Source organism: Primulina tabacum, chromosome 13, assembly GCF_025594145.1.
Source record: "Primulina tabacum isolate GXHZ01 chromosome 13, ASM2559414v2, whole genome shotgun sequence".
NCBI classification, from domain to species: Eukaryota; Viridiplantae; Streptophyta; class Magnoliopsida; order Lamiales; family Gesneriaceae; genus Primulina; species Primulina tabacum.
The window spans coordinates 31,481,729-31,498,330 of NC_134562.1; the positions used below are offsets into that span (position 1 = coordinate 31,481,729).

The window sequence follows — 16,602 nt, forward strand, 5'->3', positions numbered from 1 at the left end:
GCTGTGTGTCTCAAATCAATTAGGACAAGAGACTGTTGCCAACTAAATGCTGTGGTTTACAATGTGCGCCAGCATTCCCAACATAATGTTTCAACTGAGTTCTGCCCAGCATCATGTGATCCAGCCAGCCATCATATTTATGTATGGCGATATTTTTTCAAAATTCTTTATAGATTTTTTCACGCAAAAACATTCAATTTGTCAAAATTTAGGTATTCTTTTTCTCCAGATATTATTACATTTTTTTATCATAGCTAGGTGTCTGTCTACACACATTCAAAGTATCCTTTACTAGTAGTTATAAATATTACACATTCAATGTTAAAAATTCTGTATTTATAATTTATTATAATTTGAAGGAAATTTATTTTTTAATACAAAAATTGATCAAAATTATTTTACTAACTACCTCGGAGTTGACCTTGTGTCATTATTTTTTAAGTAAGTCTCTTGTGAGACAGTCTCACGAATCTTTATCTATGAGACGGGTCAATCCTACTGATATTCAAAATAAAAAGTAATACTCTTAGCATAAAAATTAATACTTTTTTCATGAATGACCCAAATAAGATATCTGTCTCATAAAATACGATCCGTGATACCGTCTCACATAAGTTTTTGTCTTATTTTTTAGTGCATTACTGTCAAATTGTAAGCTGGTGAAGCTCAATTCAAGGATCAAGCTAATAAACTTGATCTAGTTTGAACTCAGCTTCGAAAAATCAAAAGTTGAAGAATGTCAGCATAATTCTTTTAACACAAAAACTTACGTGAGACCGTATACATGGATCGAGTCGATCCGTCTCACAGATTAAATATATAATTTTATAATTTCAATATTTAAGAAACTATATTTAAAATAGATATCTATATGCAATATTATTATTATTATATAACAGAACTTGTTAATATTAATTTTGCACAGTGCAACTTGTGCCTATGCTATTTTTTTTTTATAAAAAAAACAAAAGAAATGGAATTAGCTGGAAATGATGTGTTTGGGATGAATGGTATGGTGAAGACATTGGAGGCCCACAAATGAATGAACAAAAAAAGCCTCAATTAAGTGGGCCCTTCCAATCCACCATTATGCTGTCTGTTTTAGAACCCATTGGGCCCTAGAGGAGCTCATTCCACATCGTGTTATAAATATCGGGCCCCACCACCCATTCAGAAAATGACGATTATTAAGCGATGAACACTAACGCACCACAAAATAGACAAACTTTTCCCACACGGTTGCATTGCACCAGCATAATATATGTAAAATCATGACAAGTTATCAATAATTCATCTTTTAAAAATATGAATACATGGCTAAAGTGATATATATTCTACAATACAATATACAACCCACATGGTAAATTGTTTAATGAATTATAAAAGGTTAATGCTTGCATAAGTACTGTGAAATCTCGAGATTGCTCAAAAGTCACTAGAGCAGAATCTCTAACGCGACTGATTTTTTTCGAGCATAACACTCTTCTTTGAGCTCTAAGTTATATGATTCTTAATTCCGTGGAAAGATAAGAAAAGAAGATATAACTTCATGTTCATCACTTTATCCAGAAAGTAATGAATAAAAAGTTATAAGCAAGAAACATGACTACTGAAATCATGAATGTTGAAATTGTGAGTGCTGAAAATCATACCTCGTAGTGCAGCAAAGCACAAACTAATAGAGATGGCTACTGAAAACCGGTAGCTGCTACATCCAGAAGAGCCCAAAATCAACAGAAGATGAGGAAAGTGGACATAATCGCGAATATGATTCTTTCAATGTCGGAAATAATATAGAAACTTTACTAACCGTCATATTCTTGTATCTAACGTTTATATCATTTTTGGAGATCATAAATACAACAATTTGAATATCAAATACAAGCTTTGGAAGTGGATTCAAAGCATGAGCAACTAACCTACATGAAGAAATTTGTTAGAATGAGAGAAAGCCCAATTGTGATGATGAATTTGAGATATAGATACACTATAAAAAAATTAAATCCTCACACACAGTCACTCACACATACACATGACAGTTAAGTTTCGAAGTTCAGATGAGTGAGTCTTCACACAAAGACATTAAATATTGTGTTTGTAGTTTTGACATAATAGATGTTAAATATTATACAGATTGTGAGATTGCAGCCTACAATCGAGTGTGCTAGGAGTTTCAATTAAGCAAGAAATAAGTCCTAATTTGAAATGAGTTTGTACAAGAGTTTTATAAATCAAAGTCTTCTAGTGATACTTTCCTAGGTAGAAGAAGAGATGGCATAAGAGTTGTTATTCTCCAAACATCCATAAACAAATTTCTGCATACTTACTTTATTTCATTTACTTATTGTTACTATTTTTAAGATGTATTGTTGAAGTATTTTATGTGTTATTCAAATACCAAATATTGCATATCAAGTGGTCGATAAAATGCTTCTATCAAAATGTTTTTACACAGTCAACTTGCATATCTTTTAGATATTTTATAAAATGTTTAATAGGTTTTTAGGGTGATTAGTTTGAGTTCTTTCGGCTTGGTTATAAAATCAAACTCGATTTAATTTCTCAGTATTCAATATTTCAAGAACCGACATATTGTATCTCAACAGTTATCTCTCAATCGATCCTATCATGGTGTATGTAATTAACCCCACTATAAAATATTTGCAAATCTATATACAGTGCTCCTATATATAGATTCAAATATGAAATCAAGATTCTCTTATTTATTTATTTTAGAAAAGTTTGGAGACATGCACGTATTTGCCAAGTATCCAATAAATATTTGTGTGCAATTCAAGCGTGGGAGGTTTTGGATTTATGTATATCAATCTATGTGATGTTACATTATCAATGTCAAAATCATGACCCATACAACCCACATTAAAAGTACACATAATGCTTTCCTACTCTCTTCTAGCTAATATTATAAATTTCAACCAATTTGTTTCTTCTCCTTTGTCAACCTCTTGTGTTTTGATCATGGACACTAGCATATCTTTCCCTTACTACTCCACTTCATACGCCGAAGCACGATTCGACTTCGAAGATCGTGCCAAGTCCTATAGTTTCAATGGCCCGACTGACAACCCGGAGATGAAGAGGAGGAAAAGGGTGGCCGGATATAATAAGTTCGCCGTGGAAGGTAAGTTCAAGTCATCGTTAAGAAACAGCTTTAAGTGGATCAAGAACAAACTCACGGATAATTAGTATGAATGATCCTGAGGTAAAAGAAGAAGACACAAGGTGTTCGATTGGCTGCTTTTCAAGAAGTTTTGCTCCAACATACATGGCTTGCTTCAAGTGTGTGATTATATAATCAAGTAATTCTCATCTAGTTTTGAATAGTTTTTTTTTCTCTCCTCCCCTGTGAGGTTCTGTAATATATATTTGGTTTGTGTACTTGTGATGTTCTTTTGGCATTAATATACATCACTCGATTGTTTTTGTACTCTTTTAAGCTTGGAAAATGCTCTCGAAACCGGGCCCGATTGCAGTCGGATATTCCTCTAGCTCCATCTCAAAAAATGGTGAATTTCTTTGGGTGGTCTCAGGCTCTCAGCAGCAACTAGTTCGAAAACGTTGAGCAAAAGATGATCCACGAAATTTGAGAAGTTAAAGTAGTTTTCAGAAGCACTAGACTTACATGATCAGATTAAATCAATTAGCATACAAGTTAAACAGTATGCTGCAGAATCATGGCTTGGTTTATCTGATCAGGATTCATGAAACAAAGCTATTATAACTTGCAGCAATATGAAACATTTAAATATATAAAGCAAGACATAAGAAAAAACTTTATTTACTTGTCATTAGTTGATGTTCCGCTTCTAAAAACAAATATATATTGCTTCATATCATATCAAAAAATGCATCTAAAAGTATCATGATTAACAAGAATAGTGGCTTATTGATCTTCTAATCCAAACAACTTTGAGATCTTTTCGAGATCAAGATTCCTAAAATCAATGTTCGAGATAGACCTTCGGTAAAGTCTCGAATTACTCTCTTCAAGGTGATGAGCAGCCTCGGTCAATGATGCTAGCAAGAGAGGATAGTTCTTGATGTTCTTCAAGGCATTAGGATGAGCCTCGGTTTTTGCAGATCGGGTGTGCTGAGAACGAAATGCTGGTGTAGGCGAACGTGGTGGAATTTCTTGGTTGCTGCTCGGTTTTGTGCTTGAAGATTCACTTGTTGAACTATTGAATGTTTCTTGGATTTGGGAGGAGTTCTTGGCCATATTAATAACCTGTAAATATAATATATTATTGATTCTGAAACTTATTGTTGTTGTTATTATTACAAGTATAATAAGGTATATACAAAATCAAATCCAATCATCAGTTTTTATAAAATGAAAATGTAGCATGAAATAGTTCATCACCACCTTGGTGTTGAAAGCATATTCTCCAATGAGTTCAGGGAATGAGACCTTTCTTTTATGGCGTGCTTGGATTTCGTGAGGTTGTAGCATTTTGTTGAAGTTCTTATTTCTGGTGGAAATGAAATGAAATGTGAACAATGAAACATTGTCCAGAAACAAGAAAACATGCCTCATTTTGTAATTATATAGCATACCTTCTATCCATGGATTGAATATGGCCATCTTCCTCTGCCTCATTTATGGGTAGACCAGAGAGATCACACGGCAAAGGGCTCGTCTTGAAGAACTGTGTCCAAAAATCACTCAAGAGTAAGCTTTCTGCACTATATACTAGTTTCTTATGTAGAAAGATACCTCTGAAAAAAAAATACAGAGGAAGCAGTGAAAATTTCGGCATAAAATATTCACGAATAGGGGCGTGACAGTGCCTATCAGTCTGTCATTCGTTAAGTTCAATCTCAGGATGCATTGTACTATGATTACTTTCTTTCTCACTTACTTCATTTTGAAGGGCAGAAACAGCGGATCCACGATTGGTTGGATCAAGTGCTAGAAGTACTTCCAGGAGGCTGAATGCTGACTCGGGGAAATACGAAAATGTTTCTCGGAATTTTGGTTTATATTGTTGTTGGGGTCGAAAAGTTGCCGGTGGCTTCAATTTCTTCCAGTAATCCTCTGATGGACAACCACAGAGCTTGAAAATCTTGTGAAGTTGCTCGATCTTAATACAAAAAAACGTCATGAAAAAAATAACATAGAGTAGATTAACCACCTCACTTTACAGTTAAAATAGGATCATTTTAGCATAATATAATGTTTCGATAGCTATGGATTTTGGTACAACTACAACAATAAATCATGAGCATTTTGTTTACCTCATTGGTACCCGGCATAATAGGTCGTCCAACAAACATTTCAGCAAGAATACATCCTACACTCCACAGATCGATTCCAACTCCATAATCTGTGGAGCCAAGTAGTAGCTCTGGAGCTCTATACCATAATGTCACTACTCTGCTCGTTAGGGGGCGTTTCGGCTTATTTTTATAGAAATTTGCTAACCCAAAATCAGCAATCTTAAGCACACCATTCTTGTCGATCAAAAGATTTGATCCCTTTATATCCCGGTGCAAGATCCCCCTCTCATGACAATGCTGCAGACCCCCAAGCAATTGTTGCATGTAACACTTGACCTTCAATATTTAAAAGCACCATCATTTCACGATTCAAAAGTAAAGTTTAGAGGGACAATTTTCTTTTCTTTTTGTTTACCTGAGGTTCCGTGAGCCTTCCTTCAGGACGAGCGATAACTTTCATCAAGTCTGAAGGCATGAAATCGAAAACTAAGTAGAGACTATATTGCATTCTTGAAGTGGCTATTCCTTCAAGCTTGATGATATTGGGATGGTCAAGTTTCTTCAGTACTATGATCTCTCTTGCCATGAATTGCACACTTGCAGGTTCTGACGTATCGAAACGAACCTTCTTTAAGGCGACAATCTTTCCTGTATTCTTTTCCATAGCCTTGTACACGTTGCTGTAGGTTCCCTTGCCTACCTGCAAATATAGAAATTTATATACGTTCTATCACGAGATAAATAACCAAACGAAGTATCGGAGAAGAACTTCTATCTCAGCACACTTTGATAATACAAACTTCTTCTCCGCAGCTATCACATTTGTCATCGTTATATAGGACCAAATTTGATACTGTTTAGACGAATAATTTTATTTTTTCGAAAAAATATCTAGTACCAACCAATATGAAAAATGATAGATTGCAATCTAAATCAAGAGAGAAGAATAAGAATTTTAGCTCAATGCCCATCATGTCTTAAACACATGCATGTTCTTTATATTTGTAGTGATTCAAAAGTTCAATATTGATTACCACCTTTGCAAGCTTATCATATGAATCAGCAGTCTTTGGAACCAAGCCGGCCAAAGCATCTTTTGGAACGTTTTCGACTAGCCATCGAGGCCATCCCCCAACAAACTCGTCAGCAGCGATGTTCTTAACCGATGTCCTCTGTGAAATGCCTCCACCACCAACTGGAATGACCGCATGGAAAGCTTCACCACCACCCTTTACCGAGTTATTAACATTTAAACTCTCTCCTTTTTCGGGCCTTTTGACATGATAACCGTACTCAAGTTTCAACTTATCGAGGCCACCTCTTTTTGGGCTGTAGGGGCTGGTCCCTTTGCCATGAATACACCCCATTTTCGACAGCGAATCTCAAATATTCTCGACTCTACGTTAGCTAAGGTGTCTAAATGATGATAATGACTAGGTGATAACATAGGATGCATGAAACGGTGACATTTTGTGTTTGTTTAAGACTGATATGAAAATAGCTGGAAAAAAGACAATAACTTGAAGCCGGCATTTTGTGTAAAAACAATAAAGTCCGAAAACATTGTAAGCATACCCAATGAAGTGGGACTGTTTCGTCGAGAAAGTTACGTTTTAGCTGGATATTGGACTCGTACATATGCCAGAATAAACCCTCAATTAAATTGAGAAAATTTGAAAAAAAAAAAAAATTATTTTGATTAGTTTCTGTTTATTAGTTACAGTAATTAGTACCAATAGGCATGATCTATTCAAATATTTAGTATTTATTAACTTAGGAGCCGGAAAACGAAATATAGGCTTGTAAAATATCTTGGTTGTTTATCTTCGAGCCTTATAAAATATATAAAAAAAACTTGTGTGAGACGATCTTACGAGTCGTATTTTATTAGACGAATCTCTTATTTAAATCATCCATGAAAAAATATTACTTTTTATGTTAAGAGTATTACTTTTTACTCTGAATATCGGTTGAGTTGACACGTCTCACAGATAAAGATTCATGAGACCATCTCAAAAAAAACCTACACAAAATATATATATTGGTTTATATCTTCAAATTAATTGAATCCACAAGACAAAATGATATATACACATATAAAAGGGAGAAAAAAAGAAACTCGAAAAAATCGTGGGGATTCTAACGTATGACGAACATAACCAATTTTTGTCATGATAATATCGACAATCGGTAGTATTTAACATATACTGAATATCCGCAAATCACTCAACCACTTCGCCAAACTTGGACCATTCGAACCTTCCATCAAGAGAACTACACGTTTAACCAAAATTTTCCTTCTCTTACTCTTTCTTTTTATATATTTTTGAAGTCATTTTCAGATTGATATAATAAATCTATAATCAATAAACTACCATTCATTGGTAAATATGTATTCATTTGAGAACGTTTAATACATCCTATAATATTGAATAAACATCTAGTCTCCCTAATAGACCAATTACATGATATGCGCAAACCAAACACCCAAGGCATCTTATGTAAAAATCGGAAATCCCAAAGCAGTAGTAAAAATTAAAAACAAATCACATGAACTATATGCAAAGAGTATATTTCATGCATGCAACATCTTGAGATTGTTGTTCCTGAACAACAAAACATGGTGAACTACTAGATGAATTCAAACATGAAAAATAAACCAATAGCAGGTATATCAAGCCAAACACACCTTCAACTGGTAGTATCAACCGGCTATTCTTGTCGGACGCTTAAGTGCGAACCAGGCTCTTTACAAACTTAACTTTCGCATGTATTTATGTTCGTACCAAGTTCATGGTGATAGTTCTTCGATTACAAAATGCAGATTAGGTTTCAGCATGGAGAATCATGCCCAGGACTATCGGGATGCATATCCATTGAAGAGTCGTTGGAACTGGGAGGATTTGGGTCTCGGGTTTGGTTGCAACTGTTCGACTGGTGATAGTGTTGGAGACTACGGCGGACAGGACTAGAGAGAGCATTTGAAAAAACGGAGTTTTTAGTCTGGTCCGAGATGCCTGAACGGAATCCTTGTCCTATAGTTGCTGGGCCAAATGCGTTAACAGATAATGCAGCAGCTCCCGGTATTGCATTTTGAGTCTGTTGATGCTGCTGGAATGGCAGCCTCGGCGATGACGGAGGTTCATCGGTCCCATAATTGAGCTCATTCTGCACATTTGTAAATGTAAGGAGTTCGACAAAAAATAGAAAAATTACATCTTGTAGTCCACTACGTGTCAAAATTCTATGGTCTCCAACAGCTTTATCCTCCGTTTAAACTACAAAAGCTGGTATGACAGGGAAACAAAGGATATAAATGAAATGGAAGATGAGAAACTGAATAAAATGAGGGAAAGAGGAGACGGGAGCTAGAGCCAAAATGACTAGGAAGAAAAATTAAATATAATACAGCTCGCCATGCATGAGTATGCATCAATTTAATCCATCAACTTAACAAACCAAAGATTAGCATTGGAAAGAAAATCTGTTGTACACACTTTTTCTGCCTCATAACATTTTCAACTGTCGAGTGTGATACTGAATTGCTAAGCTTCTAAATATCACCCATCATGATCATCTCAAACCCTAACAACTGAAGTCTGCTTTCCAATAGAGATTTTAAAAGCAAAGACCACATGTCCAATTAAGCTAGACCTTCTGGTCAACTTCTCAAAAAAAAGTATTTGTGAGTGTAGTTTGTATTTCACAATAAATTGAACAGAACAATAAAATTCATGGCATTATTGCACAGAAGTAAGGTATCTAAACATTTTCAGGAGAATAACTTGTTAAAACCTGAAAAATCATTAAAAAAACAAAAAAGGCAAAGAAAAAGGGGAAGTGCATTTTCTTCTTATATATCTTAAACTGGTACTTACGATATTGAGATACACGAATAACATTATGAACATAAAAAGTGAAAATCCATGACTTGAAACACAAGTACCCATATAATAATTTCATATGAAAAGGTTCAGCAGCTTACTCTGACCTTAATTCATGAAAAGATTCGGTCTTGAAACTCACAAAATCATGCTTCCTCGCTAAAAATTGTATTTCGAACTTCCAGAGTTGCAAGAAAGTTTAAATTATTGTGAAACACCAAAAAGCATATAGACACGGATTCAAATTTGAATCATACAGAAATTTGTAAGAAATTCAAAAAATACAAAATAGGAGTAGATGATTGAATTATCTAAATAAATTGACAACCAAAAAATAAGAAAATAAACGCAACTTCTTAGGGATGTCACGTAGAGGAATATAAATTCATAGTATCTTAGAAAATTATATATGTGTGAACCATCATACAAGATCACAAGCAGAAACAGAAATCATGAAATATCTAAGCTAAAATATGACACGAAGTACTCAAAGAGGAATCAACTGATTCAAATCCCATCCACTTGTAGTATATATTCGCTTTGTTTTCAGACAAGATATTTTTTGTTGAAAATGTCTTGTTACATGTGAATGTGCTCAGTTCTGTCACAACATTAATTTATAACTTTCTAACAGCATGCAGGTTATTTTAAAATTTAAAATGATAGCATAAAAATAAAATAAAAATAACAAAAACATTTTTCGGGTGAAATTAAATTAAAATCAATGATTACGTTAAAAATGTGAAAATGGATGAGAATATAAATTTACCGAAATAAAATTTTATTTTTGGGAATGAAGAAGATGATTGGAAAAGCACACCCTAGATTGTAGGCTCTATGACTATTACATATTTTGAGTTTCTGATAAGCCTTCTTTACAAGTCAAAACACTACCATTCAGGCCCACTGGATACACTAACCTATCAAGTTAATTGAAGCTACATCATCAAAACTCGGCATATCAAAAACCAGAGAACCATGCTGACACAAATGATAATAAGATGCACTCTGATCCTTCTCATGGAAATAGTAGTGAGCCAACAAAATCACATATAGTTATACAAGAATATAATCAAAGATGTCTTCATTAGTAATTTGCAATGCAATCCAAAATCAATATAGCTGAAGCCAATCACACAACACTACCGAAATTAACAAACTAACTAAAGAAGGCAATTATCCAATAAGAATCAATAAAATGCACTCACGTTTATAAGCATAATGATAGATATATAAAAACAATTATGCATCACAAATTCACAAATGCAAGAGAAAAAACCTGGAGATATGTGAATATGTCACCAATCGTCACTCTCAACCCATCTTCATGCTGTCTCAAAATCCAATTATTAACTTTTTCCTGCACAAAAAAGGAACACGTACTAGCTTGGATCAGTTATTTACTACCAACGCCATGACACGTTAAGCCATAAAAACTGATAGAAACTTGTTTACACTTTCTTCAGCACTAAAAATTGCACGTGTCTAATTGGTGCTTCTAAACTAGCATTCACAAAAACGCAAAATACAATTTCTTAGCAACATTTGCATAATCATATACAATTGAAAACAAAAAACGTAAAAAAAAACAAAGTAATCCTTTCAAAACAAAGAAACAAAACAGATTTGAAAACCTTACATCAGGAAAACTATCACCTAAAAAGTTGAACTTTATTACTGTTACACATTACTAACAATCATACTCATTAAAAAATTAGACCCAGTATCAACACAATTTACGTACATCTGCACGCATCAGCCCAATTTCATTCATTCAATTCTCATGAATCCGGCAATTCCTAACAAACGTTGAATAATTAAAAGCTACACAAACCACAAAATGCATACCGACCAACATGATAAAGAATTGAGCAAGAAAATAACAAAAAGAGGGCAACATAACAGACCATAGCGTGGCGTTCACCAGCCTGGAAGGACAGCCGCTGCTGGTGCATGGCTTGGGTGTAGAGCTGGGAGAGAGAGTTGGCCGCACCACAGAAGGTGGTATACATGCTCCGATCCACCTCATCTAGCCGCGTCGCATCCGATTTCCTCTTCCTTCCCATCGAAATTTATGAAGAAACCCTAGGTTGTTGTGATAGTGTAGATATTGGGTTTGCTCTTTTTTTTTCTTTTTTTTTTTTGGAAGTTTGCAATGGAAACGCAGGCGACGCTTATTTATAGAAGACGTGGGGTGGGTGGGTGGTCGCGTTGAAATGCTACGTGGCCGGTGGTACTTTTCACCGTTTGTTCTAAAAATTATTTCCAACGAAAAACAAAATAATTCATAGTAATTAAAATCGTAATAAGATTTTCAATATTTTTACTAAAGAACTCGTATGTTCCAAAAAATTAATTTTTTTTATATCTCCATCATTTAACAAGAAATTAATGAAGTTTAAATAAAATTAATCATTCAATATTATGATCAAATGTAAATTAAACATTTCTTAACTAAAAGATAAAGAAATGATCCATACAGACATATTTTTACTATTGAAGTTGTGATTTACGATTTTTGAAAGTATAATATTCATCAATTATAGAATCTTAGTCAATATTTGAAGCAAACTCTCTCTCGAAGATAATCATAGAAAATATCAGAAAGTCGTCTCCTATTATATTAGGAAGAATTGTTTTAACATACTTCGTAGCAAAAAAATACGCGTTTTGTATTTATCGTGGAAAAAAAAATTTAAAACTAGACGGATCAACTTGTCAATACATGCTTCATAGCCGAAACTGCATATTTTGTATCTGTCATGGAAGCTTGAAAATTTAAACTAGACATATCAATTTGCCGATTAAATTATTATGCTGCAACTTTTTTTTGTTTTAAATAACCATCGACACAAGTGATATTGTGGACATTTTTTTAAAATTCTTATGACAAACTATGAGTTTGTATTATCTTGCAGCATTAGTGACTTGTTCATTATCGTATTTTATTAGTTCCACTCAAAAGAACTACGTCTACGTAACAATACTACAATTATACGAGGACAACTGTAACAATAAGGTTACAATTATACAACATGAAAATATCTCAAGATCGTGCTTATCATTATTCAAAAGAGGATACTAAATGAGAATCAACAATTAAGGACGGCAATGGGACGAGGCGGGGCGGGGCGGGGAGGGGGCGGGTTTGTCATTCCCATCCCCATCCCCATCCTCGAATTTCATCCACACCTCCATACCCATCTCAATCCCCGCTTTTTCGTGTTCGGGAAATCCCCAAACCCGAAACTTCGGAGATCATCTCCTCATTCCCGCCCTTATCTTTGTTTCAAAAATATTAATATAACAAGACGATGATGGATTCGGATATTTTCTCAAACAAAAACTTATTATTATCTATTATTATCAGTGATAATTTAATATTAATAATAATATATTATTATTATTATTATTATTTTTAAAAAATAATATTATTATTATATTATTGATACTAATAATATTATTATTTTATTATTGATATTATTTTCGTGGCGGGTTCGGGGATGAGAATAGTAATCTCATACCCGTCCCAAACTACATCGAGGATTTAAAAAAATCTCCAAACCCGAATCCAAACCCGAAAAAATCGGATATCCCCATCTCTGTTTCGGATTTTCCCCGTGGGGCTCCAAACATGCGGGGAAAGTTGTCATCCCTATCAACAATCATATCGAGATATCAAAATATATCAATGATCCAAAAATATCATAACATCATATCAATATATCACAATGTTCATAATCCAAAAAATTAAAGCAACCCAATTAAAATTACCGATTAACAATCTCCCTCTTTGGTATGTTTTCGACACAACTATGTAGTTACTTAAAAAATTAGTTAAACCTCTTTTGTGTCGAAACAAACAAAGAGACATCAACCAAACAATATCAACATGGGTATGTTAATCATCATTTGGACCATCATACATGTCCAAAATCTCCCCCTCAATGTGCGATTTCACTACAACAATCCTTCAACACATTAATTGACCCAAATAAATTGAGAACAGATAAGATGAATGTCGATGAACAAAACTCTAGTTTAATCGATATTAATTCATAAGATACATGTTCACTATAATCTCAAAAAGTTTCTCCTTAATAAGATCTTCAATATTTTTGTTATGGAACTCGTATGATTCAACAACTTTCGACAAAAATTTTGACAACTTAATATTTTATACATCCTACAAAAAACTGATGGAGTTTAAATAAAATGAATATCTCTAAAACCAATTATTCAGTGTTGATCAAATTAAACATTTCTTAATTGAAAGATACCAAGATGGTCTATGTAGACATAGATATAATATTGAAGTTGTGATTTATGATTCTTCAAAGATAATACTCATTAAAATATAATATGATTCAATACTTTTAATCAAACTCTCTCTCGCACATAATCATAAAATATTCCTGAAGGTAATCTCATTCTATTACGAAGAACTATTTTATAAAGTTCCATTACCAAAAATGCATGTTTTGTATTTGTCGTGGAAATAAGAAATTTTAAAACTTGACGGATCAACTTGTCGATATATGCTTCACATACAAAATGTATGTCTACGAGACCACATTCATATATCAAGAAAATTCACTAGACAACAAGAATATTACAAACATAAAAACACTTAATCAAACTATTCTCTCGTGATATCTCTTACCATAAACACGTTCAGAAGACTTCACTTGATGAAAATTCAGTAGTCTTCGACTCCACTTCAATCGAACACCCTTCGATACCAGCATTTTGTTTTATCCCGAAAACCTCACATTTCTCACCCGAGAATGAATCATTAAACTTTGAAAAGGTGTGTGCACCGCTTAACAATTGAAATTCTAAAACAAATAAAGAATAAGGTGGTGCATTTGTTTAAAATTTACAGAAACTCATTTCACACGAGAGTTTTGCAATTCCATTAATTATACTTCTACTAGTCCCTAATTTCTTTTAGCTCACCCAGGAAAAAAGCACCAATAACCCTACTAATTAATTAATATCTTCCTTTTTCCCGACGTGAAAATCATAAAAATAGAGTGCAGAATTAGATAGTGAAATTTACTCATCTCGATTGATAAAAATATGAGAAGATGAATTACGAATTCTACAATTTTTCAAGCTCGTCGGCCTCCCTTGTACGATTTCTTCTGTTTCTAAATCTGGATGCCCTGTTTTGCTTTTCCATTTGCCTTCTCGAATGAAGGCTCCATTTACAATTTTAAAAAAAGTAAAATAAATGAAGCCAGGTGTCGTGGATTTGCTTCTCAAGGAATGACTCATTCTTGGTTTTTTTTTTTTTTTTTTATTATTATTGTTTTTAGTTTTTTTAGAAAAAACAATTTTTTAAATTGTTGATTACATTTTTGAGGCATTTAAACTTTCATCAGACTTGGTCGATTTCTATCATGCAACAATCAAATAAGTCTATCAAGGAGATTTCATTTGTCGTATGACAACCTTTTTTGGTTTCTTTCTTGCAAGAATTTTACCATATAGATAATCTACAATTTGTATTTTCAGAAAACAAAACCGTTATATCAAAATTTTCAATCTCTTGTGTCAAACTTTTTTTGCCATCAGTCACTTTCAAATTCAACATGACGCTCTGATATGAGTTAAAAATTATGATCATAGTTTTGATTACCGAAAACAATAAAAGATTATGAAAGATAAATACAAAAACACACAAGATGTATAGTTGTTCACTCTGAATATAATAGTTACGTCCACTTTTCACCATTGCAAATTTCCATTATAATAAACCAAGAATACAAAGAGAATTTTTTATAACATGTCCCTCTCAGAACTATTTTATTGTTACTCTTTCTCTCATTATGTGTGTCAATTATGACTTGATGACTGCTACTCTTAATTTAAAAAGAGAACTAGGGCTACAATATATGTCAAATACCTAAAATAAATAATTAGACTCCACACATATATTAACAATTGAGACCGTGGCTACTCCGATAATTTAGGTTGATATAGCCTCATTTTGATATAAGCATGTCTAATGCATGTCTAATTTCATTACGATGATTTGGTGTCGTCGTATCGAAATATACAATCCAAAATCCCGTTCAAAATAAATTTCATCAAACTCAACTATTTGAGATTTAGAAGGAAGTTCTGGTTCCTCGTTAGGAATGGATGTATTAATCTCGATCCTCTCGGATGACACTACCTTATTTCTATCACTACTCAGATATGTCAAAAAATACAATATTACAAATAGGATTTTATTATTATTCCAATTAAGATCGACTATTATATGATCTTAACTAATATTGAATCCTCTATATGATTACTAAAATTACATAGCGATCCAAAATTAATCGTGTTCAGTCCTATATAATCTAATTATAGAAAGCATTTTCATTAAAATAATCTCATTATTAAAAATCCCGATACGATTGTTTTATTCAATATATAAGGAACCACACTTTTAATTTTTAAATAAAATTCTCATCTTTAATTTCTATTTACGGATATATTTATATTATTACACTTTAAATAATATCTTCCTATATATAACGCTTATATACAGTGGCATAATAATAATCTCTGAATTTTTTATATTTATAAAGCATCTATAACATGCATATAAAATTAATATTGAAATATTTCTTTAAAACAAAAAGCAAATCCTTTATCTTTGGGGACACATCCTAACATTCTATGTCACAAGAGTGTACAAAAATATTGCCTGACCTAAGCCCCGAGACCCTGAAAGAAGTTGACCAACCTGGTGCCCGACCTAGCTTCCGAACTAAGAGAAACACCAAGAGAATAAATGGTACAATTTATGTCACGTCGAGGTCGTGGCCGTGCTCACTATACGATCCCCGGACTAGGCCTTAGAACGGTTTTATACATACCCAATGCGCTTATCTGTCAGACGGGCTTACCCCTACACGACTTAAATATTTTTACATGGAATAAGCGATATGGCAATGCAAAGGATATTTTGATGATGCATGAATACTTGTGGTGACAGCACGTGATTAGTACTTTGAGATGAGCTCCGCAAGGATGCAGCGTATTGGCTTCGTCTAATGCAGGTTATGCCATATGTTATGATTAGGTTGATCGACTATACGTATGATCTCATATTAATGGTTACCACAATTACATTATATCTCGTCTAAAAAGAACGATGTATGTTTTGAAAGTTAAGTCTATGTTCAAATCATACGTATGTGATATGTTTTTATATGTATTTGTTAATACTTGAATATGATTGGTGAGTCTTTAGACTCAGTATGCTTGAATGATGCAAGTCTGTGAGGATAATGTTAAATACGGCCATAAATAAATATCAGATGATACCTTGGTGTATATATATAGAAACCATTTGTAGAGTTGTAGAGTTGTGCAATTGGCTCAGTTTATATCCAAAATCGAATCGATAGAGAATTAAACCAAACCGATAAATAAGTTAATTCAACCACTGGTAATACATGAACCAAGTTGAAAAAGG

General features: G+C 33.3%; 2 protein-coding genes across 2 annotated transcripts; both read right to left on the reverse strand.

Moving 5' to 3' along the window:
* Positions 1–3,207: 3,207 nt before the first annotated feature.
* Positions 3,208–6,847, reverse strand: LOC142523356 (cyclin-dependent kinase A-1-like). The gene is made up of 7 exons (XM_075627129.1): positions 6,276–6,847; positions 5,654–5,938; positions 5,257–5,574; positions 4,881–5,102; positions 4,576–4,667; positions 4,385–4,490; positions 3,208–4,246 (listed from the first exon to the last, which is right to left on the reverse strand). Exons 1-7 carry the CDS (start codon positions 6,603–6,605, stop codon positions 3,905–3,907), a joined length of 1,695 nt encoding a protein of 564 aa, XP_075483244.1. The 5' UTR covers positions 6,606–6,847; the 3' UTR covers positions 3,208–3,904.
* Positions 6,848–7,764: 917 nt separating this feature from the next.
* LOC142522785 (uncharacterized) lies at positions 7,765–11,275 on the reverse strand. The gene is made up of 3 exons (XM_075626323.1): positions 11,030–11,275; positions 10,402–10,482; positions 7,765–8,406 (listed from the first exon to the last, which is right to left on the reverse strand). Exons 1-3 carry the CDS (start codon positions 11,186–11,188, stop codon positions 8,071–8,073), a joined length of 576 nt encoding a protein of 191 aa, XP_075482438.1. The 5' UTR covers positions 11,189–11,275; the 3' UTR covers positions 7,765–8,070.
* Positions 11,276–16,602: the final 5,327 nt, after the last annotated feature.

Coding starts and splice junctions, on each gene's coding strand:
- LOC142523356 (XM_075627129.1), bottom strand. CDS start 6,605: ATGGGGTGTATTCATGGCAAAGGGACCAGCCCCTACAGCCCAAAAAGA. Junction 5,939..6,275: donor CATATGATAAGCTTGCAAAG/GTGGTAATCAAT, acceptor CTATATTTGCAG/GTAGGCAAGGGAACCTACAG. Junction 4,491..4,575: donor ATTCAATCCATGGATAGAAG/GTATGCTATATA, acceptor CATTTCCACCAG/AAATAAGAACTTCAACAAAA.
- LOC142522785 (XM_075626323.1), bottom strand. CDS start 11,188: ATGGGAAGGAAGAGGAAATCGGATGCGACGCGGCTAGATGAGGTGGAT. Junction 10,483..11,029: donor CTGGTGAACGCCACGCTATG/GTCTGTTATGTT, acceptor TTTTTTGTGCAG/GAAAAAGTTAATAATTGGAT. Junction 8,407..10,401: donor ACATATTCACATATCTCCAG/GTTTTTTCTCTT, acceptor ACAAATGTGCAG/AATGAGCTCAATTATGGGAC.